Source organism: Cornus florida, unplaced genomic scaffold, assembly GCF_030987335.1.
Source record: "Cornus florida cultivar Cherokee Brave unplaced genomic scaffold, ASM3098733v1 CherokeeBrave_3.0.0_Hap2_Chr04, whole genome shotgun sequence".
In the NCBI taxonomy this organism is placed as follows: Eukaryota; Viridiplantae; Streptophyta; class Magnoliopsida; order Cornales; family Cornaceae; genus Cornus; species Cornus florida.
The window spans coordinates 106,069,287-106,096,975 of record NW_026775574.1 but is presented as its reverse complement, the minus strand read 5'-3'; the positions used below and the strand labels follow the sequence as shown (position 1 = coordinate 106,096,975).

The following is a 27,689-nucleotide window of genomic DNA, read 5'->3' as shown; positions in this document are numbered from 1 at the left end:
ATAGGTGTCTTTTCGATACTCCGACGACTCCCTTTCCGTGGAGGGCTACTTGGCATTCGAAGGCTCCGCTCAGAGTGGCGTTTTTTGCATGGACATCCATCTTAGGGAATATTTTGACTCAAGACAACCCAAGGAGAAGGATACAGATTCTGGTTAACTGGTGCTTTATGTGTAAGAATGATGAGGAAACAGTTAATCACCTTCTTTGGCATTGCCCAGTGCCACGGGATTGTTGGATGTTGATGCTGGGGTTGTTCAGGTATCAATGGGTTATGCCGAGGTCTCCCAGATGCTTTATTGAGGCTTGGAAAGGCTGTACAGTTGGGGTTCAAGTCAGGGATTTCTGGAGAGTTACACCTTTATGCGTTTGGTGGTGCATATGGCTTGAGAGAAATAGAAGATCTTTTGAAGTAAAGGAAAATCCTATTGGGTCTTTGAAATTCTCCATTATTAGCACCCTTTTTTGATGGGTTATAGGGAGAAATTGTAAATCCATAGCGGAGTTTGTTGATCTTTTGGATTCTTTGAGGGTTTGGAGGCCCTCTGTTCTTTTGTAGCTCTTTTGTGATGCGTTCCCCTTTTGAACGCTCTTTAATACATTACTTATCAAAAAAAAAAAAAAAAAAAAAAGTGTGTAAACTATTTTTCTAATCACTGCTATTATTATTTTTTTTCAATGATCAGATTTTAAAGGAGTTTCTTGGTTTTGCTGAGGCTGAAGTGCGATCTTTGGCTTCACTTTATTCTGGTGTGGTATGTTCCCACATTTGCTTAATACATGTTTTTAACACTTGAAAAGATGAGGATACTCATCACTGACGGATATCTAAATTTGGATTTCCAGGGAAGGAATGCCGATGCATTGGCTCTTTATTTTGGGGAAGATCCTGCCCGTTGCCCTTTCGAGCAAGGTATCTGGCGATTTAGTTTATTACTCACAAAAAATTGCAGTAGGATATAATAAAATAACATGAAAATAAATTTTATGGTCCACATGTCTTGTGCTTTTGATCTTGCTGATTGCCATCAGCCATGGAATGCCACATGATGGTTTTAAGTTGTCAACAAAATTGATTCGCCATTTCTATTTTTGGATTTTATACTCGATAATCTGCCTAGTTTAGAGAAGTATTGTGGTACATAAGTCATCTTGATTGAATTTATACAGCTATGAATAAATAACTTTAGAGTGGCTCAATTATTTCAATAATTTGATGAGATCTCCTTGATTTGATGCAATACATAATAGCTGGAAGATGGGAATGAGCTGTCAACAAGCTTCTTCTAGTTACATAATTTTTTTAGAATCCTTCATTTATATTTTAGGTATTGATTCTGTTGAAATATATAAATATTTCTATATAATTGTGCAGCAAAATCCTCCACCAATCACGGTGATCCAACTATAAATATTTCTATATAACGGTGGAGCAAAATCCTCCACCAATCACGGTGCCTCCTTTGACTATTGTACACCTTCCATATTTTTTATCTTTACCATGCCTATATATAGGCTCTTTGTACTCAAGCAATATACTGATCTAAATAATAAAAATGTAGTCCTTAGTGGCTCTTTGTCCATGGATGTAGGCTTTAGTGCCAAACCATGTAAATCTCCGTGTTTTCTCTCTTCCCTTTTCCTATTTGCATTTCTTATTTCCACATCCAAATTTAACATGGTATTAGAGTCACCGTCGGAGATGGGGGCATAAGCCTCATCTCCAGCGACGGTCCATCATCATCCCCTTCTTGCAGATTTAAGGTCTCTGTCTCCGTTGCCATTCTGTTCTGGAATCCTTCACCACGTGCTCCTTTGCTCTGCTTCCGCAGTCACCAGAGAGCCTTCTTTGACTTCGCCGATGCTGTAGATCTTGACACCTTAGCTCGAGCTCTCCGGCGTAATTTTCAGACCTGTTAGCAGATCTGCCTTCAGTTTCCGTTGCTGCTCTGAGAGCAGTTTCGTTGTGTTCTAGTCGTTGCAAGGTGCGTTATCACCGGTTAAGTCCTTCGCCGACATCTATCTCTTCCTCTGCTCGCAATTGTTCTTGCAGTCACCGGAGTATTCATTGGCATGTTACCTGGTAGTTGTTGCTCCATTTGGAGCTCTGCAATTCTTTTCCTTTCCTTTACTGTTTCCAGATTACGTGTTATCACGCGCCTGATACGCACCTCCAGTGTGCTTCATCAAGTTTTTTACGCGCTTCGCCGCCGTCGTTACTACTTGCTAATAGCCGGCGTCATCTCTGAATTCGCCATTGTTTTGCAGTGGCTTCCTCTGGTTTACTTACAGTTGCTGCTTCCTCTGGTGACCTCCTTCCACCACAGCGACCATTTTCCCCTTCGTTGTTGCCGTCTACTTGCCTTGGGATACCCTGTGTATCATTCCAGGCATCGTTGCCGCCCAATTTCCGCATCAGTCATCATCTCTTCATCCTTGGTTCGTTTTGTTGGAGCTCTGTTTTGGGTTGTATTATTTTATTTGTTTTGGGCAATGTGTCTGCCTGTATTAGGTTTTGAAAACCCTTGGAGAAAGAAAGAAAAAAAAAAAAAATTTGGTACAGTGGTGTGCACATGTCTACTACCACCACACTGGAAAAAAAAAAAAAAAAGCAAAAAAAAATATTGTGATCATTTTATTTTTCAAACTCTCATTCTGTACCAGCCCATTTCGAGTTTGTGGGGAAGCATGTTCTCTCTGCCAAGTTGTTAACTGGCGTTGCCGGCCCACTTGTTTCCGACCTTCTTGTTGTTGACCGGCGAAGTTCCAGCTTGTTGTTGACCAGCTTAGTTCCAGGTTGTTCTTGAGGGGGAGTATTGGAATTATTATCATGGAGCATATTCTTTCTGTCTTCACATTCCTTTTCAGGCGGCGTTCCGGCTTTTTCTGACTTAGTTCCAGCCATTTCCCGGCATTGTTCCGGCCATTTTCCCCTGCGAGTTTCAATTTATTTTCCCCAGCAAGATCTGGTCAATTTCTTGGCTTTGTTCCGGACACCTTCTCATCATCTTTCGAGTCGTTTCTTTGGCAAGTTGGATGTTCATGATATTCATGCTCCAACTTGAGGGGGAGTGTTGAAATATATAAATATTTCTATATAATCGTGTAGCAAAATCCTGCACCAATCACAGTGATCCAACTATAAATATTTCTATATAACGGTGGAGCAAAATCCTCCACTAATCATGGTGCCTCCTTTGACTATTGTACACCTTCGATATGTTCTTATCTTTACCATGCCTATATATAGGCTTTTTGTACCTGAGCAATATACAAATCTAAATAATAAAAGTGTAGTCCTTAGTGGCTCTTTGTCCATGGATGTAGGCCTTAGTGCCGAACCATGTAAATCTCTGTGTTCTCTCTTCCCTTTTCCTATTTGCATTTCTTATTTCCGCATCCAAATTTAACAGATTCTATATATAATAGGACACTCGAACTTTGTTCTTAAATGGCAATAATTTTAGAACAATTGAAAACTTAGTCATAACTTAATCGAAGTGATTTTACTGACTTTGTTAGTAAGTACATTTTCAGCTGTAGCTCAGTCACGACGGAGTACTGATGAAACCAATAGGGGAGGGGTGTATTGCTTTCTTGCTTTTTCAAAACTTTTGCAAACAACTAACCAATCAAATGACACAAGATTTATGTGGTAAAACCCCTTTAAAAGAAAAAACATCTGCGGAGCTATGAAGCTCTGCAAGTATCTCTTCTATGATCAAACAATTACAACAATACAGTTTGCTTTTTTCTACTGCACACTTTCTACAAACAGCAAAAGACTGGATACTCACTCAACATAGTGCTTAAGAAGGAAATATGAAACAAAAGCAGTGTACAAATCAATAGTTGTAGGCTGACAGATAGACTGCAGCTTAACTTATCAAAAAAAGACAGATAGACTTCTGCTTAGCTACTTTGCTTACTGGTTCAGCTTCAGGGTATCAGCTTTCGATGACTAGAGAGAGGCAATAAGCTGATATGAGTGACATGCAAACTTGCTCAATCATCTTTGATTAGGTAGACATGAATACCTGAAGTAACAAGCTCTCAGCATATGCATTTATGAATCTGCAGAGTGCTCTGGTACTGGTGCAACCTGCTACTAATCATTTGTTATCCTCATGACATTTAGCTTTATATTCATGATCTCAGCAGCTCACCATTAATAACCTTTTGCAACAGGTTTCTCAAAGAACATATGAATAATCAATATGTTCAACTGCAAGAAAAGGTTAGCAGAAAAAGAGCCTGAAGGGCTGAAAATATATAGACGACTGTCATACAACCTTTGGGATCCTTATTGAATTTTGAGCTTATCCGTTGGGAGGGAAAAATCAGGGAGCTGTCCAAAACCACCTGACTGTGGAATTCTAGTATTTTCTTTTAATTTGTATCAGCAAGGCAGCTAGAGTGAAATACAGCAGAACACAGTAAGAGAGTTTTTGAGCTCTTAACATAATCTAGAATTTGTCATTTATAGCTGATTTTCAACGAGAGGATAATTTACTGAAATGCCCTTGTGGAGAATTACAGAATATTTGAAGCAAGCATAAACTGATTGAGAGCAAAGAGGCTAAAATTAAAGGACTTGAGCTTAATTTATGGATTTTCCGTTAAATGGAAAACACACAGCTGCAACCCAAACAAGAGTGACTCATAAACCAACAAGTACTAATCTGACTGATCTCTGGTTAAATGGGTGGCTTCTTTGGTTTCACACAAGCATGCTACGTGAAATACTTTTAATTTTAATAATTACTTCACTGTCAAAAAACTAGCTCATAAGACCCTCTATTTAAATTTTAATCTCGCAGAAACCACCAGAGTGACTTACACCCCCATAAATTATAATCTATTGCTCTGCTTCGATACTTGACCTTTAATTGCCGATTGTTTTATACTTCTGTGTTACAAGGTTGCAACCAAAATTCAAATAAAGGACAATAAGCAGAAGTCAGTGATGGTCAGTGATAGATGCAGCCTTGTTACCATCTGCCTGGGCTTCATCCTTCAAATGCTCATGTTTTGAGTACCAATTCCGACTAGTGAGGATTGAATAGCCTTAAAAATCTTGTGAGCTGCCTTTAGCTGGGCCTCTTTGGTGATCTCTGGGTCTGGTCTTTTGTGCAATATGCAATATGTAAATTAGTGAGAGATTCTCGTAGATAAACACGATTTTGGCTGCAGGACTGCCCTTTGTTTCAACTGATGACAGAAGACAAGTAGTAGTAGTAGACACGTATATATATATATATATATATATATATATATATTGATAAGTAAGATTGTATTAAAAAGCGCTCAACCAGGGAAAGCAGCCCACAAAATCAAGCAAGGACCAAATAGGGCCCCTAACCTATCAAACTATCAAAAAGATCAACTCTCTCCCCCATAGATTTACAAATTCCTTCCAGGAATCCAACAAAAAAGAGAACTAATGATAAAGAATTTCTTTTCTCCAATAAGAGTCTAGTCCCTATCAAAGGATCTCTTGTTTCGTTCCTTCCACAAACACCACCAAACGCACATGGGCCCCACCCTCCAAAATTCATGAAATTGGGGACCCGCTCTATACCCTCTCCAAGGCTCAATCATACCAAGCGAGGACTTGAGCATAACCTGCTGAACTCCAAACAAAGACAAAAGCAGCCCCCAGCTATCCCTAGCCACAGGGCAGTGCAACAGAAGATGATCAACCGACTCTTCATCTCTCTTACTCATGCATCACCAAGTCACTACAATCCTTCTCCTCCTCCTCAGATTGTCCAGAGTCAGAATCCTTCCCAGAACAACCGTCCAAGCAAACCAAACCTTTGTGTGCCAAATGGCTTTCCACGGGAAAGCAAACCTTCGAATCATCGGAGAGAGCCCTATAGAACGAGCGCACACCAAACCTCCCCTTAGAAGATACCACCCACACTTGAGGGTGAGCAGCATCATCCACCACATCCTAGCGATACAACATCTCCAATAACCTAGAAACATCATCCAGCCCGTAGTCCTGAAAATGCCTCACAAAACGCACATCCCATGTTGTCCTCCCGCTATGAAGCCAATAATAGTCAGCCACCAAGACGTGCCTAACCATAGCAATCCAGAAGAGTCTGGGAAAGGTACATGCCAATGACTTGTCACCACGCCAGTTGTCCTCCCAAAAAATGAACGCTCTTCCATCCCTGACCCTGAATCTGATATGTTTGGGTAGTTAGTCCCACCCTTTCCGAATGAACTTCAAAACACTAACTCCTTCAGGAATCCTCACCTCGAAGGAGAACCAACCTCCCCTCTCTTCCCCAAATCTGCTAGCAATGACCCCCTTCCACAATCTCTATCTCTCCACACCTAATCTCCATAACCACTTCCTCAAAAGAGCCTGGTCAAATGGCTTCAAACTCTGAATCCCCTAGCCACCTGGCTGAACCAGTCTGCAAACTTCCTCCCAGCAAAAAAATGGTAGTTGAATTACTCCCCCATACCACCCACAAGAAGTTCTGCTGAAGCCTCCTAACCACAGAAGCAGGGATCTGAAATAAAGATAGGAAGTAAGTAGGAAGACTCGACAACATGCTTTTCATTAGGCCCATTAGGGTGACCCACCCTTCCTTAGAAAGATACTCCTTAGAAAGATACTGCTTCTTTGACCCCGCAAGCTTCCTCTCGAACCTCCTCCCAGCAAAAAAATGGTACTTGAATTACTCCCCCATACCACCACCCACAAGAAGTTCTGCTGAAGCCTCCAAACCACAGAAGCAGGGATCTGAAATAGAGATATGAAGTAAGTAGGAAGACTCGACAACATGCTTTTCATTAGGCCCATTAGGGTGACCTACCCTTAGAAAGATACTGCTTCTTTGACACTGCAAGCTTCCTCTCGAACCTCTCAATCACCGGGTCCCACACACCTACTCTCCTTGAGGGCGAACCCAATGGTAACCCCAAAATACGAAATATGTATGGATCCTATTCCGCATCCAACGATATCAACTAAAGTAGAAATCTTTGCAACCTCCCCCAATTTTCAGGGCAGATAATACCTGAAACCAAATCAAAACAAATCTCACGTTCTTGATCTGAGACACCTCTGCATCACAAAAGACTGGATTGTCATCTTCAAACAACAGTTGGGAAATTTCCAACCGACTAGAAAGACCTCTACCCACTCTGAACCCCCTAATGAAACCCATCTCCATAGCCCTACTCATCAACCTGCTGACTGCTGAGAGCCTTGATCACAATAATAAATAAGAAAGGAGAAAGCGGGTCCCCCTGCACATATATATGCCAAAAAAAATCATAAAATGAAGAATCCTTTGGATTAATGAGAATATCATCATTTTTAGAATTAGGAATCACTTCATATGAAGATTACAGACTTGACAGTATATCTTTTATAGCCGCCTCAATGCATGTCAGAGTATAGCTTGTCTAAACTTTAGCATGCAGCTAATTTACTAGCCTTCTATCCTTATATGTTGTGCAGTAGCATAGTTAGACAACCAATTACCCTTTGGTTTTGGAAAGTGTTACAAAATAGGTAATATATGTTACAGTGACAAAATGAATTGTTTGATATCTGAAGAAAACTAAAGGAAAAGAAAGCATTGATTGCTCTAAAGAATACAAACACATCCTATACTTTAGAATGGGTCCTTTTTATTGGCATTGTGTTGACTTTTTTTATGGGTTTGCATTATCCAGTAGCATCTCTTTGACCAAATTTACCCGTTCTCTCAAACACACTGGGTAGCGGATTTCTCTTTTAGCTAAATGCCCTCATTTTCTTTATGGGAGTATAGTATGTAATTTTCAGTAAATATACCGACTTTTCACACTGCAGAATGCTGAAAAATGCTCAGCAGCATCTCCTAAAAGATGTCTGTATCAATTTCACAACACATAGAAATGGCATTGGTCCAGCCCTCTTGGGTACAATACTCTTAATAGTGTAGTAGCTATTGTATAGAAGAACATTTCAATCTTGTCCACTCCTCCAAAGATAGGCTGCAGGGAAAATCTGATGAATGCCATATGAATGATTAAGATTTAAGCATTGGAATATCCTCGAGCATCTAATCTAGACTTCTTCTCATAGGGACATCAGTAGTGACTGTTGATATGCCCGCATTTTTTCTATTTGATAAGGAACGGTCCGATCCTCTTGTGTCTTGTAAGAATATCTTATGAGAAGAATGTTTCGGTTATATGTTGAAGAAAGTTCCTTGTCAAAATTTCTTGTTGAGGCGTAAAATGCGCAGGGATGAGGCAGTCTTGTTATGTCAGGCAGAGGTCACTTTGAGCTGATGATAAATTATAATTATGGTTTCATGAAAGTGTTTAATCCCCATATATTTTACTTATTTACTAGGTGTTTACCTTGCTTTGATACTAATGGTAAAAAATTTGCCGAGAATATCTCGAGTTTTTTTGTTTACTTTTGGAGAATGATGGTGCAATGTTGGTCTGTAGTAACATGCCTAAAATCTTTTAATTTAGGAATTTGCTCAAGATTTTCTGGGAAGATAAATGAAGTCATGGTGGTACTAATATGTGGGAAGGAAAAAGGACTTTTTGGTAAAAATTGTGGAGACCAACCATTCTTTATTGGGACAGAATGTTGGCCAGCTAATAATTAACAAATGCATAAAGTGAGTGGCAGAAATTTAAATGTTGGGATGGATATGCGGCAAGAGAAGAATAAAATTAGAGATGAACACGTGTGAGATGGATGAAGTAGCAATCTTTGGAGACAAATGAGAGAATCAATTAAGATGGTTTGGACATGTGCAAAGAAGACCACTAAGGTCGTTTTTCGAAAGAGTGACAAGGTCCACATTGAGACAAGTTTTGGATCAGTAATGCTAGGGGAGGGAAAAGATCAAAGATTCAAAATTATTATGGGTAGAGTTAGTAAGGTAAGAAATGGTAACGTGTGGTTTGAATAAAGCTTTGACCTTAGAGTAGAATGGAATAACCAGATTCATGTAGTTGATCCCAAATAGTTGGGAAATGACTTTGTTGAGGTAAAAAATGGCTAAATCTAATCATCAGGCAAGAGAGAAAGGTTATATATGAGAATTATGCTGAGTAGACCATCATAGTACTCCTTTCTTGTGTTAACATAGAAGAAGATGATGGAATGTTAACTTGTGTTTCTGAAAATGGGAAGCGCGTTAGAGATCTGGGAGTGGATTTGAATATGAATGTTGGGTCTTAGCTTGAGAATAACTGTTGGAGGGATTAATGATTTTGTAGTTTTGATTCAACATAAGTTAGATTGAACACCAACCATTTTTCAATTTGAGCTATTTGGACCCAAGATCATGGGACTGGTTCTCTTGTTTGCTTTGTTTCCATGTGAACCTAGTTACTGAGGATCACATTTGTTGTGTGCATATGCACATTTACCAGTATTAATTGATGTGTGGATCTATATTTAGAACCCAATAGTGAATTAATTGTCTGTAAGTTTGTTTCAAGATCCATTAGGTAGTTGTGGGGCAAGGAGATGACCTTTCTTGCTTGCTTAGGGGTGGAGATGTTTCTTTTCTTTCCTCATTACTGTTGTGGCAGCTTTTATGTTTCTTGGAGACTAAAAATTCTTAGAAGACACCCCCATCCTCAAAAAGGAGGGGAGGGGGTTCGAGCCTGGGCGTGGGCAAAATGTGTGTGAAACCTGATCAAAAAAAGAAAGAAAAAGGTCAATTATCGAAAAAAAAGAAAAAGAAAGAAAAAGGGTGGAAATGGAGCTTATTGAATGACCCTGTAAATGTGGCTATAAGCAAATTTCCTGATGATAGATTTTCTAACCCTTTGTTTGTTTTATTTTATTTTGTTGTGTTTCATGTCGATATTTGTCTGTAATTCATAGAAGAGAGAGTCTCTATGACTTTAGTGATTGATAGTTTATATGTTTCTGCACCTAATTTTCTGAGAAATCATAAGTAGTTTAAAGCTACATTTAAATGTTCGTAGCCCAGTGGTTGGGTTGCTCCCCGTTGTCCTCGGGAGCCTGGCTTCGAACCCTGGCAATTAATATTTAGTCTAACATTCTTGCCCTGGGAAAAAAAAAAGAAAAGGAATTTAAAGGTAAATCATAAAGAGTGATGAGCATGTTATCCGCGTCTTTGTTGATCTGTAAGGTTCTAAGTTTGAAAACAATATTTTGTAAATTGTCTTTCCTTTTATAATTAAAATTATCTGGTTCGTGCTCTATTTCTGTTGTAGATGAACGATTTTCTATTTTCACTTTGGAATGTGTTCTGCAGTTGTTTCTACCTTGTTCAATTTTGTGAGGATGTTTGTGAAAGCCCACGATGAAAACTGCAAGCAGCTCGAGTTTGAAAAGAAGAAAGCTCAAAAGGAAGCAGAAAATGAGAAAACGAAGAAGAGTGTTTCGGAAAAGCAATTAGAAAACGAAAAGACGAAGGCAATTAGCAAAAAGGAAACAGAAAATGAAAAAGTGAAATCAACTGCTCCCAAGGAGTCTCAGCACTTTCTACGAACTCCTATCAAGAGTACCAACATCAACTGATCAAGTATTTTGGACTTATATCATATAGATCAGCACAAGCTGCTTCCTAACGGATAAATAAAGTTATCTCCATCATGGTTAACTCGAAACCCTAAGAAGGACTCACCTGTGAAAATGGCAAGACTTCGGATCATGTCAACGATGAGGGGAGGATAATTTTATTAGATGGTAAAAATAAATCGGCAGTTAACCGAAGTCATAAGGTGAAGCATCGCGGTGAGCTGAAAACACAAGGACAGATGCTCATTTCCAAGCAGTAAGTCTGTTCAATCCCTTATTTTTCAATTTTGTGACTTCCATGCTAATGTAGGTGCAGTACATCCCTACTTCTATTCTATCATCTAATATTGTTTTATTATTTGTGGAACAGATATGGAGTTGAAAGCCCCTTTAATGAGCCAATTGTAAAATAGCCTACCAAAATTTTGTTGTAAAAATAATCTTGAATAGTTCAGCATTTCTTTTTTTCTCTCTTTTATATTATTTATTCTGTAAATTTTTGAATAGGTAATGTAAATGTTGATATATATCAATCAATGCGACTGTAAAGAGTAATCTTTCGACGTTACAAATTTTACATATAGATTACTGATCCCCTTCCCAGTATACGCTAAAACTCAAAATTCTGAATCAATTGTGAGCCCTGTAGACAAAATATAAACGAGTTCATACATCAGAAGAAAATTATGCATTGTTTGGTCCGAGCTTTTCGGAAATGGAGTGTGCAACCGCTGCAGCTAAAGCCGCGGTGAAGTTGGAATCTTTGGTCAAGTATGCCATACATTCTCCAATTTTGGTCCGGAAGCTGTTACTGTGGTGGTCGTCGTTGTCATTGTTGTCTGCGGCGTAATCTTGATTTGCCCTGAGTGAGGAAGGGAATGTAGCTGTGGAGGCTCTGATGGTGTTATCAGGTGAAGAAGTGGAACAATCAGTTGCTAGTCCATGAGCTGCATGGTTGTGTTCTCCTTCATAAGTCACCATTAGAACAGACTCATCCTCCAAGGACCTCTGCACCTACAACCCAAGAGATGACCAAGGGTAGCAGCAGTCAATTAGCTAGAATGCCTTCAGTGTGTGTGTGTGTGTGTGAAAAGCTCTTGATACCAAAAGAAAAAAACAAGAACTCATATACAAAATCCTTTTTGCTAAGCCAATTCAATTAAATGCATAATTTTAATCATTTAAATTGAAGTACTACGGATGCACGTTACCCTACTTAATTTGCAAAATATATATATATATATATCCCGTGAAGCAAGATATTTTTTCAGCACTTTCTATAGTGACCATTAGATTAGATCTAATGGTCATATTCCAAATCTATCTATATATTTTTCTTTTAATACAAAACCAATATCACTATTTATAATTTTCAAATTTAATATTTACCACTACCACTAATTATAATAATAAAGGTAAGTACTAAAAAAATAAAAATAGAAATTTGTTCACTTTTGGAAATCACGTATCATCACCACTAATTCGAATTTTTGTTTTCTTTGAAAAAAAAAAAAAAGTGTTAGAAAATTGCATCTATCACTTAATAATGAAAAAAAAAAAAAAATTTTTTTTTTTTTTTTTTGATGATAATGAAAGATAATAGTAATGATAGTATAATAATAGCAATATTAAAGAAAACAAGAAAAAAAAAAAAACTAATTTACAAAAGAAATATGAAATTTAATAGAATAATAATATGTTTTGTAATCAATCTCCTCGTTACGTCAATAAATTTTTGTTATTATAGTAGAACTAGAAACAGGATATTGTGCGAGTTATTATGATATTGATGAGTAATTAAAATGTGTTTACAACTAGTTAAAATCTAGAAAAATAATAATAATAATAATAATAATAATAATAATAATAAGGAAGATGAGACAATTTGTGACAAAGGGGTTTGAGAAAAATAAATTGAATTTCTAATTTTTAAATAGGATGCATTTAGGGAGGTATACAATAATTTTTTAACACTTTTTCAGAGAAACAAAATCTTATTAGTGGTGAGATGTGATTTTCAGAAGTAAAGAGTGATAGTGGTTTTGTATTAAAAGGAAAGTGTCGAAAAATTTGAAAATAATAAATAGTGGTAGTGGTTTTATGTTAAAAAGAAATCATATAGGTGGGTTTGGAATGTGACCATTAGATTTAACTTAATGGTTACTATAGAAAGTGCTGAAAAAATTTCTTACTCCACGGGGAGCAAGAGATCAGTACTCTGTATGTATATATATATATATATATATATGTACTTGTTTGAAACGATAGCATAAACTTTCTAGACCTAATCAGTATTTTTGCTTTTCAACTAGTCAATCACTTTTCTTAAAACTTGTTCAAACTCCAAAGTCAATCATGATATTTTGAGAAGTTTCCGTGAAAATACTCAGAAATAAATTAATTTCTAAGTAGCATGCGCAAGAATAATTTTCCCATGGTAAATTAAAACTTTGAAATATTATTAAATTGGAGCATAAAATATACCTTCTTTTTGACGGGGCACGAGGGAGCCATTGAACACTTGAAATAAGCTCGAGGTGATGGATTATCTTTAGTATTTTTTTGTCCATATTTTCTCCATTGAAACCCATCTTTCACTATCTAAAATTTTCAAAGGAAACAAATGCCATGTTCTCAGGATAGTACATATTATGTGTGTGTATATATAGGTATATATATAGGATATATGATACAACCATATATATTATATATATATGACTTACTAAGCTATTGTCATTTGAGTTGGTTCTGACAAACACACTTGAAGGCTTAGCTGCTGCTACAACTTGGTGGTTTTCATCCTTGAGATTGTGGAGGTGAGATAGAAGGATGTTGTATTGGTCGCCCATAACCTCTAGCATCAACCTCAGATTTTCATTCTCTTTGCCTAACCGTTCACACTCTGCTTTCAGATTTTTCACCTAATCAAACAAATCAAGTTAATATATATATATATATACACACACACACACACACACATACACGTTGCTGTAAAAAGGCCGTTTGGTGGATAATTTATCAAAACAATGTCTTGAGATGCATGGGAACTCTGGATATGGAATAATTTCTCATAAATAAGTGGTGCTATATAACATCAAAATGTTAAAATATTATAGTTTATAACATTTTTCTCCAATTTTGGTCCAAAAGTAAAGAAGCGTAGACAGTGTGAAGTGAAGGACTTACTCTAAAAGTAAGAAGTAAAAAATTCCAAATATTAAGTGCTCAAAGTAAAGCAGATTATGATAAAAGGAGGAACGTTAACTCATGCACTTACCTTCTCTTTATAAGAAATAACTTCTTCATGTGCATCCATTGAGGGAGGCAGCTGAATGAGTTTATGATATGATATATATATATATATATATATATATATGGTATGCTATGCTGCAGCAAACTGATGATGCAATGCAAGGGCTTTTCGTTTTCAAATGGGCTGAAAGGTCGTAGTTCTCGAATATGTAAAGAAATGGGGTTGTTGATTGGTATTAAATAAGCAAAAAAAGCGTGAATTGAATCGTCACATCGATACGTCTTTGTATGACAACATATATTACATCGTCATTGACGATGCAAAAGACATTCATCCAGTTAACTTCTTCTATCCCTTTTATTTTTTTTTATGGGTGGGCCCAATCGTACGTTAAACGTGTTCTTGGGGTCCAATTTAACCAAACCCTATGGACTAAGACAAGTCTTCGTCTCTGTGTTATTTGGCTAAGGTTTGGCTTGTTGGTATCTTTTGCTTTCTTGATTCATCCTTCTTTATTCTACTGAAGAAATTTAATAGAAATTCAATAGACAGAAAACTTCCACACCAAACGCTTCAGTCAACCCGTATAGTCTTATCTACCCTAATACTCTAATAACATATCTCATGTGTGATATGGGAGCGAAAAGATAACGTTGTGTCCAGTAGGTAAGAATAAAGGAAGAGGTGTAGAGAGATAATGTTGTGTTCGGTAGGTAGGAATGAAGAAATGTAGAGACAAAATAAAAAGAAAAAAATGAACTTTCTTTATTTGGTAATAGGCTATTTTAGAAATTTTAAATTAAATACTATCCTAAATTATATAAATTTTAAATTACAATACTATTATCTTTAAATTACAATATTATAAATATTATTGGATATGATGGTAAAAACAATTAAAATGTTCTATTTCCGTTTCTCTTAACGAACATAGGAAATTATAATGGTATTCTTTTTTCTTCTCTTTTATCCAACCGAACCAAAATGAAGGAAATACACAATCTTCTTTCTAGGAATGTGTCATTCATTCCTTCTGCCCTCTAAAAAATTATTTAATGTAAAAAAAAATACCATTCCTTTCATCCCACATTAAAAGTTTACTTCGAAAATTGTGACTCACAGTTAGTTTTCGTAGTGAACTTTGCATCTAAATTTCTCAGGAAAGGGTGCAGCTAATTTTTCAAGTAAGAAGGTTCTTCAATTGACACCAAATCGATGACTTACCCGGATATGTGCAATCCACGTATGAGAGAGAAGAGTAATTTTGGGCCCAGGTGCCCAACACGTGTCAATACATATTGATGACTTAATTCGTCATTTTATTAAATTTTATTTTGGATAAATTTTCACAAAACTTATCTTAGTTATTTTGGATAAATAAGTAAGGCTTGTTTGATTTGTAACCATAAAAATAATTTTTTGTTCTTAAAAAATTAAAAACAGTACAAAAAATTGTGTTTGATTCAGTTTTTTTAAAACTGTTTTCTCAAAACTCAATTACAAAAATATCTTGTTTTCAAATAACATTTTTTTATAGATCTGTGAAAAATGTTTTCTGGTTTCTGAATTTCTGAGAACTGTTTTTAGAATTATAAACCAAACATGCTCTAAATATCCTACCTAAATGATTTTTATATTATTTTATGATTTTGCTCCTAAATTGTATATAATCATTTTAAGCATTAAAAAGGTATAATTGACATTTTATCAAGTTCTTTTTGCTGACATAAGTAGAATTCGGTTGCACCAGAAGAGAATCTATTACTTCAAAATTGACAAATTTCATACCTGATAAGTAAAATTTACCCTTTTATTTTTTTATAAACAATAATAGTGTAATATTTTTTAAAAAACTCTATAATTTACCACTCAGCACACCATCACCCCATATATATATATATATATATATATATATATAACTTCCGTGCAGTTATAATCTTTAAATGTTGACTGAATTAGAAGTAACTTGACGAAGATATATAACCGGTCAGACATGGAATTCAAGAGTTGATAAATATCAAAGGGACATTATGTAATGGGCGGCTTTTCCAACTTTAGCCTTTGATTTCTGCACACTATACTAATGGGTGGATCACAATTCATAAGTAATGAAACACGGAATACCTTTTATCAGAGAAATAAATAGAGGGAAAAGGATGAATGAGGTATTTTAAAGAAGAAGACGTGTCTTATTTTTTATTTGATTGATTGAATAAATGATTGAAATGATGAATGATATGAGTAGACTCCATTTATATGTATACATATAGAACAAAAATGAATTCATCAAGGATTGTACGAGTTGGGTGTACGTAATATGGAAGTCTCTCTCGGTCAGCCAGTTTACACTATGAGTTGGCTCTACGATAATTGAAGATTTTTTATTTAATTTAATTTTTTTTATGATGGTACCAAGCCACTTAAAATACTTTATAATTTATTATTAAGACATATGTAACACTTTATAATTATTGAAAATTTTCATTGGATCAAGATAGCTCCAAAGGAATTGAAATCTGAACGTCAAAAACATAAGGTATCAAGGTAGTTGAAGATTTATCAACGTTACACATCAACTTTATCAATCATCCCCAAGAATGAACGATTTGAAGCATCTATATGTGATATATGTAACGGATAAGGATTCTCTTAAGAAAAGGAGAGGTTCTGCACACCCACCAACTATTGATATGGTATTATTATTAGTGTGAGAATACAATTCAAATGGTTGGTAGGTGTGCAGGACCTTTCCTTTACTGAAGAGAATCTTTGTCTACATGTAACACGGTTTGATTTTAGATATATGTATTCACACTCATTTGTTTTATAAAAGCACTTCACTTTTTAGTGAATGGATGTACATTTCCCTTTGAATTCCCTCCCTCCTTTCTTAATGATGGTATGAATGCATTAATATTTTAAATTTGATTAATATTAAATGTAAATGTTATCCCATTTTCCAATCGGATCGATGGAGTTAACTAGAGAGTTTGGATGGCAGGTTCCTCCCTTGCCAATTGCCATTGGCACCTTGTTCTATGAAAAGGTTTAGAAGTTGAAAGGGAATTCGACGAAAATGATGAAGGAAAACAAATTCACGCGGGACTAAACGGGCAGAGGTGGAGAAGGTCCTTCTCCACCTTGCCTCACCCGTTTATATAATGATATCTTCTTTTTTCTAATTTTGTTATTAATGTATTGGTTTTCACATTCTTTCACACCAATCCTATGAATCGTTTCAAGTTAAACACTTTTTTTTTTCTTTAGATTATTTATTACAGAAAATAAAATGCAATATTCATTGGTCCAAGCAATGTAATTTCCAAAATAAAATATCTAGATTAAAGAGATGATGATACATGGAGTCCACGTGAAGATAGTAATTGGTTAGTTTGAATTCACATTGCTTTTAAGTCTATCTAAACTTTGATTTTTGTAGGACTACTCTTTGTTACATGGTTTTTATTTTTATTTTTATTTTTTAATGGAAATTAATTAATTACATTCAAGAAGCAGTACAATTTTTTTTGGATCTCTAACAAAACATTAGTACAGAGGTCCACATTATCATCACTAATAAATGAGATAGATTTCATGGATGGCCAAACAATGAGCAGCGCGTAGTATAGGATTTCTAATTTAATAATCTTCGAATTCTTAAAGAGGAGGAAAGGAGTTTGAAAGTCATTTATGCAATAATTATATAATAATGTCTTCTATTTTTAATTTTGTTACTAATGTATTGGTTTTCACATTCTTTCACATGTTTAATTCCATTTTTCTATCTTTCTAGATTATTTATTACAGAAAAATTTCTTTAATTGGTTGGTTTGAATTCACATTGCTCAAGTCCATCTAAACTTTTGATTTTTATAGGACTATTTTTTATTAGATGGGTTGTAACAAGGAATTGATGTAAGCGAAAGTAATAAATTTGTTTTTAAAAAAAAATGAGTTAGTTTAAATTCATAAAGTATAGTGTCTTAAATCTACAAAACAAGATATAAAATTTAATATTGTAGTGAATAATTAAATGAATAAAAATTAATTCTACTATTTGTAACACACATATTTGTAATAAAATAAATCCTGGCACTTGAAGGAAACTAATACTATAAAACTAGTTAATAACAAAAGAAAAATAATTCATAGAAGAAACTAATTAAAACTAAAGTCCAATAAAAAAATATAAAAATAAAATAAATACAAAATCTAAGCTAAAAAATTACTAAATAATTAAAGTGTCCTACATCAATAATGTTTCCTTCATATGCGATAATGAGAAAGTAGCAACTCATAGATCCTTGAAAAGTCTTCTGTCATCCCAAATGAGATAGACGAGCTTCTAGTTAATTGTTGGGCTTGTTGCTCAAGTTCTTGAAGATTGTTGTTATGAAGAAGTCGGATTGTTCCGACTATTGCAGATTGGTTGCACTTTCTCAGTTTGGAAGTTCCGAGAAGCACTAATTGGTTGCACATTGTTGATATGTGCAAAAGACATCTTCCTATTCTGTTTTAGAATCCGAAGATTGAGGAGCAAAATTTATATGGAAACTCGTTGGTAGTCAAGTTGTGGTATTCTTATGCAATAAGAAATTGAGTTTAAAAACTCTATAATAGAGATGGGTTTAGCTATAAAGGTAGAGAGAAAGAGGAAAAATGTAAAAAGGTTTAAAGGTAAGTATTGTGAGGAGGAAAGATGGAAGGGTTAGTTTGGTACGCATGAATGGAATGAAATAACCATTCCGTTCTAACCATTCTCTTGTTAAGTATGATATTTAAAATGAGAATAATGACAATTTCCTTAATTGGAAGTAAAATCCATTCCACTTCTAAACGGATTGGAATGAAATTCATTCCAAGAAATGAAATTCTTGGCCATCACCACCACCACCAGAATAATCGCCACCACAATCCACCATTGCCACCACAACCACCAACACTACCTTCCCCCCCCCACCCCACCATAACCCTCGCATTCCACCACCACCTCTGTCTCCTTTTGTCACCACCACCACCACCACCACCACAGCCGCCACTACCTTCCCCCATTGCCGCCGCCGCCGCCTTCCTCCACCCTCATTGTCGTTGCCACCGTTGCTACCACCGCCTTCCGCCGCTACCTTCCTCCATTGCCAACTCCTTCTGCCACTGCCGCCGCCTTTCACCACCATCGCCGCCGCCTTCCGCCACCACCTTCCTCCACCGCCATCGTCGTCTTCTGCCAGCACCTTCCTCCATCGCCACCGCTGCCTTCTGCCACCAACTTCATCCACCGCCATCGTCACTGCCACCACCTTCCCCACCGCCACCCCTTCCACCACTACCACTGTGATACCCCTCGAGTCTAGAGCTACGGGTGATCAAATCCGAGCACAGATCCGAGGGATGTCAGACAATCAATATATAAACAAGCAGGAATAAAACTGAATTAAGAATAAAATAATTATACGCTGAAAAGAATTTTAATTGTAAAACCTCCAAAATAAAAGTTTTAATATAAATAAACTTTCCAATCCGTACATCTCGGGAATCCAATTAGTGGACCCCTAATAATCTCAACTGATAAAACTTTACAGAATAAAATCCAAAACTAAAATCAGAAAGAAAATCCTATTTAGTCGGAAGAGTGAATGACAAGTTGTATTTGCTCTGCACATCCAAACTCTAACCCTGGAACTGACGAACACCTGAAAAATAATAGAGTGGGTCAGGCCCACATGCAAGTCCTGATCTACTACAATCCAAACAGTAATCCGATACGCAGATACATCCTAGAAAAACTCAACAATATCTAGAGTAGTCCATATGTATATATAGTACACACTACTAGGACGCTCGCTAGTCCGATAGGTTTGTCTCAGCCTGAATAGAAGGCAACATGCAAATACGCACCCTAAGGTGGGCATGACTACCTAGACCTACCAGGGAGCAATACCTATGTCCAGTTATCCATCCCAGGCGATATACGCGCCCTAACCATGATCCTGAGACTCAAGCTCATACCATGGCACATATATAATATACGTAAAGTCCATACTCCTCCTAATACAAAATATCAACCATATATATATAGTGGTCTGATATATGTATAACAAAGCCATCCTGAAACTAAATAGGTCATTCAATTCTCAATTGATATGACATAAGTAGATGATGGACTTAACCATTAGGGTTAATCCATACCTTAATCCAATTTAGGTAGGACTTAGTGTTTTGAACTAATCCATTCCAATATAGGTAGGTCTTAGTGCTTTGAGCTAAGCCATCCCTAATATGACATCGTCCCATACCGGTTCATACACATCCATTCAAGTAAGACTTAACCTTTTTATGGTTAATCCAACTCATTCCAAATTAGGTAGGATTTAGTGCTTGAACTAATCCATACCTAGTATGTCACCATCCCATACCGGTACATACAATCCTTCAATTAACATAGTCGATAAAACAGTAATAGATGCAAACCAACTATACTCCAGAATAAGCATTTATTATAACCTATCAAGTTTAGGATCAAATTATGCACACAATATAAAGTTTAGAAATCCTAAACCAATTCCTTTAAGCTGATAAAAATTTACTGAACATTTAACTCCTCCAAACTGCGTAGTTAACTGAACCACACTATATAATCAACATCCATCCTCCAAATTGCGTAGTTAACTGAACCACACTATATAATCAACATCCATCCTCCAAAATATGTATCATTATAATTTGATACATATATATCAATAATAAGCATTCATTATAAAGCCTAAACAAAATCAATATTCCAATAATGTAATCTGCAAAATAAGTATAAGTATTCACATCCTCTAAGTTGTCCGTATCTGCCGTAGTTGAATAACAAGGTGAAAATTAACTTGATTCAACACAAATTCAGTTAAATTTAAGTAATTAATGTTACTTATAATCCTATTTATATATGTTTAATCCTGATTAAATCATATACAAACGATCCTCTAAATTCTCTAGTGTAAACAGTTTAATATTCAAGGTGCAACCGGTAAATTCCTTGCCTAACTATGCATTGTCCAATCCTTAATTAAATTATGAATTTATGTTTCTCTATTGTTTAATGGATCTACAACACTTGTATCCATCCATTAATTCAATTCAAACCATTTAAAACACCCCACGCAGCCAAACAGTGTACTAAACCAAAACTGAGCGCATCCGGGTGAGAGCACTGCTCAAATTGCCTCAAGAGCTGGCTCTGGACTATTGGAGCCGGCTCCAAAACAGCCAGGAGCCGGCTCCAATCCTTTAGGAGCCGGCTCCAAAGGCTTAGAGGCGGCTCCTAGGTTTTCTGGAGCCTGCTCTTGCTCCTTTGGACACCGTCATCTGTTCTTGCTTCATCTTCTTTGACTTCGGTAACTAACAGAGCCTCTGGAATGTTTTAATCAGTTGTTCTAGGGTCCAATCAAAGTTATAGATTAATCCTAACCCACTGATATGAAACCATGATTTGAACTAGACTCAAGTTTGGAAGCCACAATTACAGAACGTTCAAATAGCAACCTTAAGCAACTTACAACAGATTTATTTTGTAAAAATCAAAACTGTTTTAAGATCTTGTTCTAGGCTTTAAACTCACTCCTAGATTAGTTACAAAGCATCCCACATATAATTTACAACCTTAGTTTACAACAACCTGAATCACAACTATAGAAAAACAGATTAACAGAGAAGCAGAAATAGGCAAAACAGTTATCTTACGAGTATTTAAACCAGATTCTTATATGCATAAATCGATGATATTATGTTTGTTTACAATTTTTTTTAACCTTTATTAAGTCCCTGAAGTCCTCCCAGGCATGCACAGAACACAGATTAAAGAGATAGAGCAGAACAGAAACTTGCCTCACGATTCCGGTTTGAAACCTTCATAGACGTCTCTAAGTTTCAGAATGTTTTCCAAGACCTTCCTTCCTCTACTCACTGCTCTAGTTCTATCTTTCCATCAACCTCTTCCTTCCTCCTAGACATGAGCTTAAAACCATAGCCAAAGCCCTTTCCCAGTGCCCTTCACGTTTTTCCCTCACCTCTCTGTTTCTCTGTTTTCTAATACGCGAATAAGGTGTCTCACAAGAACCCTTGCTGACATATAATGTTCTATATATATATACACCTATGAACAACCCTAATCCTAAGTCCATCCCAACTACAAGTCGGCTATCCTATCTACATCAATTAAAACCCTAAACCTAAAATATACATAAACACAGTATTAAACCAAAGACGTCCACTACAATAAAAATAAAAAAAATTAAATAATAACATTTAAAACAAATAAACAAAAGGGAAGCAAATAAATAAATAAATCAAATACATCATTCAAAACACATAAACAATTTCCAATAAACACCATTAAATAAACATAATTAAACAATTAACAAAAACAAAACAACTAGGTCATATAATTAAATAAATTAATCAACGAAAAACAAAAAGTAAATTTTTCATTCTATCCTTTTTGAAAACTAGGGGTATTACAACCATCACCACCGCCTTTCGCCACCACCTTCCGCCTACCCTACTTCGACCGCCACCGCCACACTCCACCGCCTTCTATCGCCACCATAGTCTTCTGCCACCACAATAATCACCACTTAGAATTGTGATTATAAATTTATTCCAATATCATTTAATACTTTGTGAGGAGAATGAGAATGACCATTCCATTCGATTCACATTCTCAATATTCTTATTCCATTTCTAGTTTCATTCCATTCAATTTCATTCATGCATACCAAACTAGGCCTAAGAGGTTTAAATGTAAGTATCGTGGGGAGGAAAGATGTAAGAGGTTTCAAGGTAAATGTTGTGAGGAGATGGAGGAGTATATATAATTTATATGTGACGTAACCTCACAATGTGATGGTTGTATATTCTCTTCCTTGATACATAATAGTGAAATATCTCTATATATACATAGATCTAGAGTTGGGTGAAATATTGTACATATATAATTATTATCTTTGTATACATGCTTGTGTGATTAATGATACTTTTGTTATATATGATGAAAGAAAAATTTAATTCTTAACAAACATAGACGGTAAAGTGGGTCTGGGGGAATTAATATCCCTAACATTAATCACATCCATAATTTTGAACAGAGTGTCTAATGTGTGTTTATTTTATCACTCGCAATAGTACGAATCCTTTGCAGGATAGAGCTACTTACAGGGTGTCGAACTGTAACGACCCTGACCCGGAGGCCCGGATCGCTACACGGGTCCTTACTCGAATCTGAGGTTACCTAGGTTCATCACAACATTTCTATGGTCAACACACCATTACAACGCTTGAATTACACTTAGAGACGATCCCATGAACACTGGTATGCTCAAGGTGACAAAATCCGGGATAAGAGAAGAAGCTTGCCAAACAGCCTCATTTCGGTCGACCGAAGTGGAGCTTCGGTCGTCCGAAATGAGCTCCAAAGCTTCGGTTGTCCGAAGCTCTGTTTCGGACGTTCGAAGAGAAGATGCTGAGAGGGTAAGAGGGGTTCGGTCGACCGAACCTCATTTCGGTCGACCGAAATGAAGATCCCGAGAGCACCCTCAACTGTTTCGGTTGACTGATGCATCATTTCGGTTGACCAAAATGGAGATCCCGAGCCTGAAATCCAAATGCCAACCTGCTGTGCCATGGAAAGGAAGGAAAATAGAAATGGAAGCTTGGATATGGGCTGTGCTTGAATTAAACGACTAAAAACCTTCCATTCTATGATCAAGAACTCGAATACCAACATGAGATCATAATACAACTTCGATTGATTGAATTACATAGAATCATGTATATACAATGACTTCAACAAATTCATTTACATTAACAACATAAGTTCATTCCTAACTTACAAGGCCATGGATATAATTTTGATTACATTCTCAAAACTATGCATAAACAAAAGAATGGCCTAGGTGCAAAAGTAACAAAAACAATCCCTTTAGCATCTCTTAAGCTTGAGGTGGGTTGTCATCCACCGGTTCTTTCCCAAGACCTGAAAAAATATATATATATATAGTAGGGTGAGCATAAAGCTCAGCAGGTGACACTTAAGACACACATCTTGTGTCCTTGTGAATCCAATCAAAGCATAGGCCAATGAGAAATGGGGATCTGCAACATAGGGGATCAATACAACATACAAGTCAAATCCAAGTATAATCAATGCGATGTAGTGAAATGCAACACATGCAAATGTCACTCCCCATTTTCATCCTTCAAAACCATCACTTTCAAATTATTAATACAGCCCGCCCTTTGGTAACCCTGCCGCGACATGAGATGATGATTGGCTAGTGTCCCTGACCCTTGGTAACCCCGCGACATCATTATAGGGCCCAGCTAGCTCAACCACGCTAGGGCGACTCCCTAGTCTCCTCTAGGCTATATTAACCTCTGGCCCGTTGGTAACCTCGCAGCGACCGGGTTTGCATAAAATCATTTCATCAAAACACTTCCCTGAAATTCCCTATTTTCATGTTTTAAGAACAAACTTCTCCCGTTTCATGCAACCCAATGGTACATGCATGTATATATGTTCCATGTTTCCAACATTATGGCATTTAAAGAATTACAACATCCAATCAAGCAAATATCATGTTCAACATTTCTAGATAGGTTATTAACATATTAAACATAATAAAATATATCTAAGCATGCTTTTCACATAAAATAACTCATGTACACAAATATATATTTCTCTAGATAACATCTCATATGATCATTAACACAATTAATTCTCAAATAAAGCATGCTAGCACATAAGAGAGATGTAATTCACAATGGGACAAGAAAGAAGTGGATTAAGAGCCCTTACCTCAAAAGTGAGCAAAACCCTTGAAAATGGGTCCTCAAATTCGAAATCCAAAGGGTGCTCAAAGTCTGAAATTACTGGTACCAGTACGTAGAGCTCGTCATGCTCTTCGTTTTGCCTCAAACGGCACCTTAATCCGATAAGAGATGAGAGAGAAATCTTGATTCAAAGGTTGCTTCCAGAATGAGAAGGAAAATGGAAGAGAAATGAGAGAGAGAGAAAAGCTACGGGAGAGAGAAGAAATGAGAAGCAAAATGGTCTCTAGACCATTACTTGGGTAGTGGTGGGTCCCACCACTATCCTTTGACTTTTCCTTTTTCCTTTTATTCATCCATTTTACATCACACAACATGCAAATGCACCTTATCCAAATACCATATAATTCATGCAAATTAAAATGCACAAGATTCAATTGGACCCAACCACAATCCCACACGCAACACATGAAAAGACCGAAATGCCCTTGCGTCAACACATTTTCAAAAAATTAAAAAAAAGCTGAAAATCGGAAACGTTACACGAACCTCAGGGACTATGGTGGTTTTATCAAGTTTAAAATTAATTTCTATTTTAATTTAGAAGGAAAGTTTGTTGGTTTGGTTATAATTCACTACCATGAATAGAAAAATAACAAAAATAAATCTATTGAGATCAGAGAGAGAAGATTTTAAGGCTTGACTTCACCGCGAACTTCATACTATGGTCAATTGTCTTAACACTGGGATTTCGATGTTTATGTATAACTCGGAATTAAAATCACTAACATTCATTTAATTCAATTTAAAGAATGATAAATAATGAATGTTTGTTAATAATAACCTATCTTCGGTTGACACGAATTATTTACCTACCTACTTCTAACTAATTTTGCATAATAATCCGTCTTCTCTAGGCATAGATTATGAAAACATTCATTCACAAAACGGTTTACGCATCATTGCATGATCTCTATTCTTATTGTCATGAGAAGCCATTAACCGCTAATCTCAAACAATAAGAATCGGTTGATTTTGATTAGAGAAGAATTAAATCTAAGACAAGGTATTAATTTATCAAAAACCAATTTATTCAACTAAAAACCCAATTGCTTAGAAGATCTAAGTCAATTGCTTAATAATCATGTAATCAATTATGCATTAATAATGAAAATCCCAGAGTTTAAAACAATCAAGCCGTAGTAATCGGATTCGGGTTACACCAATGCTTTAAGAAGGGATTTAGCTACTCATGACGATAGATGATGTCATCTTGGTTGGTGTAGAACTCATCATCATGGACTGCACTTCTCTTATAAGGATCTTTGTCTTCAATTCTTCAGAGAAACCTCCAAAAACCCTAAAAGCCACCATTAGATCTAAAATTATGCAAACCCTCTTTTTCTATGGCCTTTCACCTTCTTTTATAGAAGCAACTGACTTCTATCCCTTCTTGGATGGGCTTTAGGTCTTCTGGGGTCATTTGGACCCGTCCAGGACTTAATGGGACGCAATTAGAATTAATCCCACACTAAAGAAATCTGCCTGAAGAGAAAATGCTCGAGCAGAGAATATTGTACTCGAGCTTTTTTGCCTGTGCTTGAGCTTTTTGAAAAAGGCTCAAGCAGGAATTCTATACTTAGCCAAATTTCTTCAATTTATTTCCGAATAGTCTTTTTGGGAGAACTTGGTATGTCGACTAAATAAATCTTTGTATATGGTTCTCCAAATTTTCTAATGCTATTCAAGGTGTAGGTTATCGACAGTCTAAGTCAGATTACTCCTTATTTACTCGGGTATGTGGGCATTCTTTTACAGTCGTCTTAATTTATGTGAACGATATGGTAATCACAGGGAATGATGAGGCTGCCATAAGTGATCTCAAACAATTTCTTCATGATCATTTTCGTATAAAAAATCTCGGCAATTTGAAGTATTTTCTTGGACTAGAAGTAGGGCGCTCCAAAGAAGGAATTGTCATATCTCAGAGAAAATATACCTTAGATATTCTTAATGATATATGCAGGTTTTCTTAGCACTCATCCGATTGATTTTCCTATGGAACAAAATATGAAGCTCAACTCTTTTCAAGGAGATTTGTTAAAAGATCCCTCATGTTACAGAAGGCTTGTTGGGCGCCTAATATATCTTACAATTATCAGACCCGATATTACTTACTCTGTAAACATTCTAAGCCAGTTCATGCATGAGCCAAGTGAGTTAAAATTGAAAGGAATTGTGATGCAGATTGGGCTGGATGTCCTACAACAAGGAGGTCAATGACTGGTTATTGTATATTCCTTGGGAATTCGCTCATATCTTGGAAAACAAAAAAACAAAAAACTGTAGCTCGCTCCTCAGCTCAACCGGAAAACATAGATCCGTGGCGTCCATCACATGTGAGTTGACATGGTTAAGATATCTTCTTAAGGATTTACAGGTCAATCATCCTGAACCGGAAAACATAGATCCGTGGCGTCCATCACATGTGAGTTGACATGGTTAAGATATCTTCTTAAGGATTTACAGGTCAATCATCCTGAACCGGAAAACTTATATTGTGATAGTCAAGCATCCTTACATATAGCGGCTAATCCTGTATTTCATGAACACACCAAACATATTGAGATAGATTGTCATCTTGTTCGTGAAAAAATTCAATTGGTCTAATTGCTACTGCATATACTCATTCTACACATCAAGTTGCTGATATGTTCAGGAAGCCTTTGGGTAACGTCACTTTTCACACACTTGCGCAAGTTGGGCATTTTGGATATCCATGCTCCAACTTGAGGGGGGGAGTGTTAAAAATTATGCAATCAATTTCCTTGGACACAAAGTCAGCAATGATACTTGCCCAATCAAGTCCTTAATTCTTGTAAATTGATTTGATTTAATTTGGTGTAGATTGCAAGTTATTTTCTTTCTATGTACAAATATATCTTCATTACAAAATAAAAGAAAATCTTCTACATCCGTGTTCTCTGTTTTCTCTTCAATCATGTTCCGATCCACAGAGTTGCATATATATATTTCCTTGTTTATGATTTATGAACAAATTATTTTTCTTACCATGGAAAAAAACAAACTAG

The 27,689-nt window shown here is 36.2% G+C and overlaps 2 protein-coding genes across 2 annotated transcripts in view; one reads left to right on the top strand and one right to left on the bottom strand.

Annotated features, from left to right (window-relative positions):
- LOC132304531 (formin-like protein 18) overlaps window positions 1–11,112 on the top strand; it is a 38,330-nt gene extending 27,218 nt beyond the window's left edge. The window contains exons 15-18 of the mRNA XM_059802258.1: window positions 685–753; window positions 845–911; window positions 10,270–10,791; window positions 10,906–11,112. Coding sequence (XP_059658241.1) covers window positions 685–753; window positions 845–911; window positions 10,270–10,535 — 402 coding nt within the window. The 3' untranslated portion in view covers window positions 10,536–10,791; window positions 10,906–11,112. The remainder of the gene's footprint in view (window positions 1–684; window positions 754–844; window positions 912–10,269; window positions 10,792–10,905) is intronic.
- Window positions 11,113–11,219: 107 nt separating this feature from the next.
- On the bottom strand, window positions 11,220–13,979 carry LOC132304532 (WRKY transcription factor 18-like). The gene is made up of 4 exons (XM_059802259.1): window positions 13,813–13,979; window positions 13,259–13,456; window positions 13,020–13,136; window positions 11,220–11,549 (listed from the first exon to the last, which is right to left on the bottom strand). The coding sequence occupies exons 1-4, from the start codon at window positions 13,849–13,851 to the stop codon at window positions 11,220–11,222; spliced, it is 684 nt and encodes a 227-aa protein (XP_059658242.1). The 5' UTR covers window positions 13,852–13,979.
- Window positions 13,980–27,689: the final 13,710 nt, after the last annotated feature.

Coding starts and splice junctions, on each gene's coding strand:
- LOC132304532 (XM_059802259.1), bottom strand. CDS start 13,851: ATGGATGCACATGAAGAAGTTATTTCTTATAAAGAGAAG. Junction 13,457..13,812: donor TTATTTCTTATAAAGAGAAG/GTAAGTGCATGA, acceptor TTGTTTGATTAG/GTGAAAAATCTGAAAGCAGA. Junction 11,550..13,019: donor CGTGCCCCGTCAAAAAGAAG/GTATATTTTATG, acceptor CTTGGGTTGTAG/GTGCAGAGGTCCTTGGAGGA.